Raw genomic sequence first — 1,010 nt, 5'->3', positions numbered from 1 at the left:
GGCCCACGCGCGCCCCCTCAGCGCGGACGCCCGCCGCCCGCCCGCGGCCCCGGCCTCCCCCCCCGGCCGCGCGGGGAGGGCGGGAGGCGACGGCCTAGCGGCTGGGGGTGAGGAGCGCCCGCGCGGGAAGGCGGGCTCTGGGGGGAAGGTCACTTACCCGCTGCATGGCTTTCAGGATCAAAGCCAGCTCGTAGCGGGGCATGCCCGGTCGCACCGCGCGCGGCTCCGGACCGAGCCAGCTCCCGGGACGCAGGAGGGGCGGGGACCGCGGGGGCCTGACGGACTACTGGGCCGGAAGGCTCCTGGTCGGCGAAAGCACGCTCCGGCCGAGCGAGCCCGGGCTTTAAGGCTCTGGCAGCTGCGCAGACGGCCCGCCACGCCCCCCGGCGCGCCCCGCCTCCCGCGCGCCCCGCCCCGCTCCCTCTTAAGGCGGCCGCGCCGCGCCCCCTCGACAGTCCCTTTCCCCCAGGCGCGCCGCCCCCGCCGGGACCCCTGGCCCCGCAGCCGCTGCGCGGGGGTGGCGCCGCGGGCTCGGCCAGGAGGGGCCAGCGCGGGCCGCACTCCGCCTCCGACCCTGCCGCCGCCGTTCCAGCTACCTACGGTTCTCGAACCAGCTGGAACTTTCCATGCCTCCGTCTCATTCTGGGCGGCGGGCGAGCGTGTGCCCTCGTGTGCGCGTGCGCTAAACAGTGCGGTCTTGTCCGTGCGCGCGCCCCTCGCCCGCGACTTGTCGGCGCGGGGGACCTTCTAAGGCGGCTACGCTCTTCCGGGTGGGGTCGCGGCCGGACCTGGGCTTTCCCCGCCCATGGTTGCGCAGGGGAGTTCCAGAACGTTCCGGCTAAGGACTGCGCTTCCGCGCGCAGGGGTTGCCCGGGACAGCCTGCCCTTCGCGCCCGCTGCCCACAGCCGTCCTCGCGCGGCTGCAGGTGCGGATTCCCGGGGCCCCTTCCCCGGCGAGGTGGGCGCAAGGCGCAGGCTGTGGGCCGCCGCGCGCGTGGTCGGGTCTGGCC

General features: G+C 76.8%; 2 protein-coding genes across 4 annotated transcripts in view; both read right to left on the bottom strand.

Annotated features, from left to right (window-relative positions):
• The window catches only part of MRPS6 (mitochondrial ribosomal protein S6), a 65,963-nt gene extending 65,634 nt beyond the window's left edge, over positions 1 to 329 (bottom strand). The window contains exon 1 of the mRNA XM_032396987.1: positions 158 to 329. Coding sequence (XP_032252878.1) covers positions 158 to 202 — 45 coding nt within the window. The 5' untranslated portion in view covers positions 203 to 329. The remainder of the gene's footprint in view (positions 1 to 157) is intronic.
• SLC5A3 (solute carrier family 5 member 3) overlaps positions 1 to 696 on the bottom strand; it is a 34,588-nt gene extending 33,892 nt beyond the window's left edge. The window contains exon 1 of one of the 3 annotated variants that reach the window (XM_032396985.1): positions 597 to 696. The gene's annotated coding sequence lies outside the window, so the exon portion shown is untranslated. Of the gene's footprint in view, positions 1 to 157; positions 296 to 596 lie in introns of those variants that run through there. The other 2 variants (XM_032396986.1, XM_032396984.1) reach the window with 2 other exon arrangements.
• Positions 697 to 1,010: the final 314 nt, after the last annotated feature.

This window comes from Phoca vitulina, unplaced genomic scaffold, assembly GCF_004348235.1.
Source record: "Phoca vitulina isolate PV1807 unplaced genomic scaffold, GSC_HSeal_1.0 scaffold95, whole genome shotgun sequence".
Classification (NCBI taxonomy): domain Eukaryota; kingdom Metazoa; phylum Chordata; class Mammalia; order Carnivora; family Phocidae; genus Phoca; species Phoca vitulina.
Note: the sequence above shows the minus strand (reverse complement) of the source record. Positions and strands in the feature narration are given on the sequence as shown.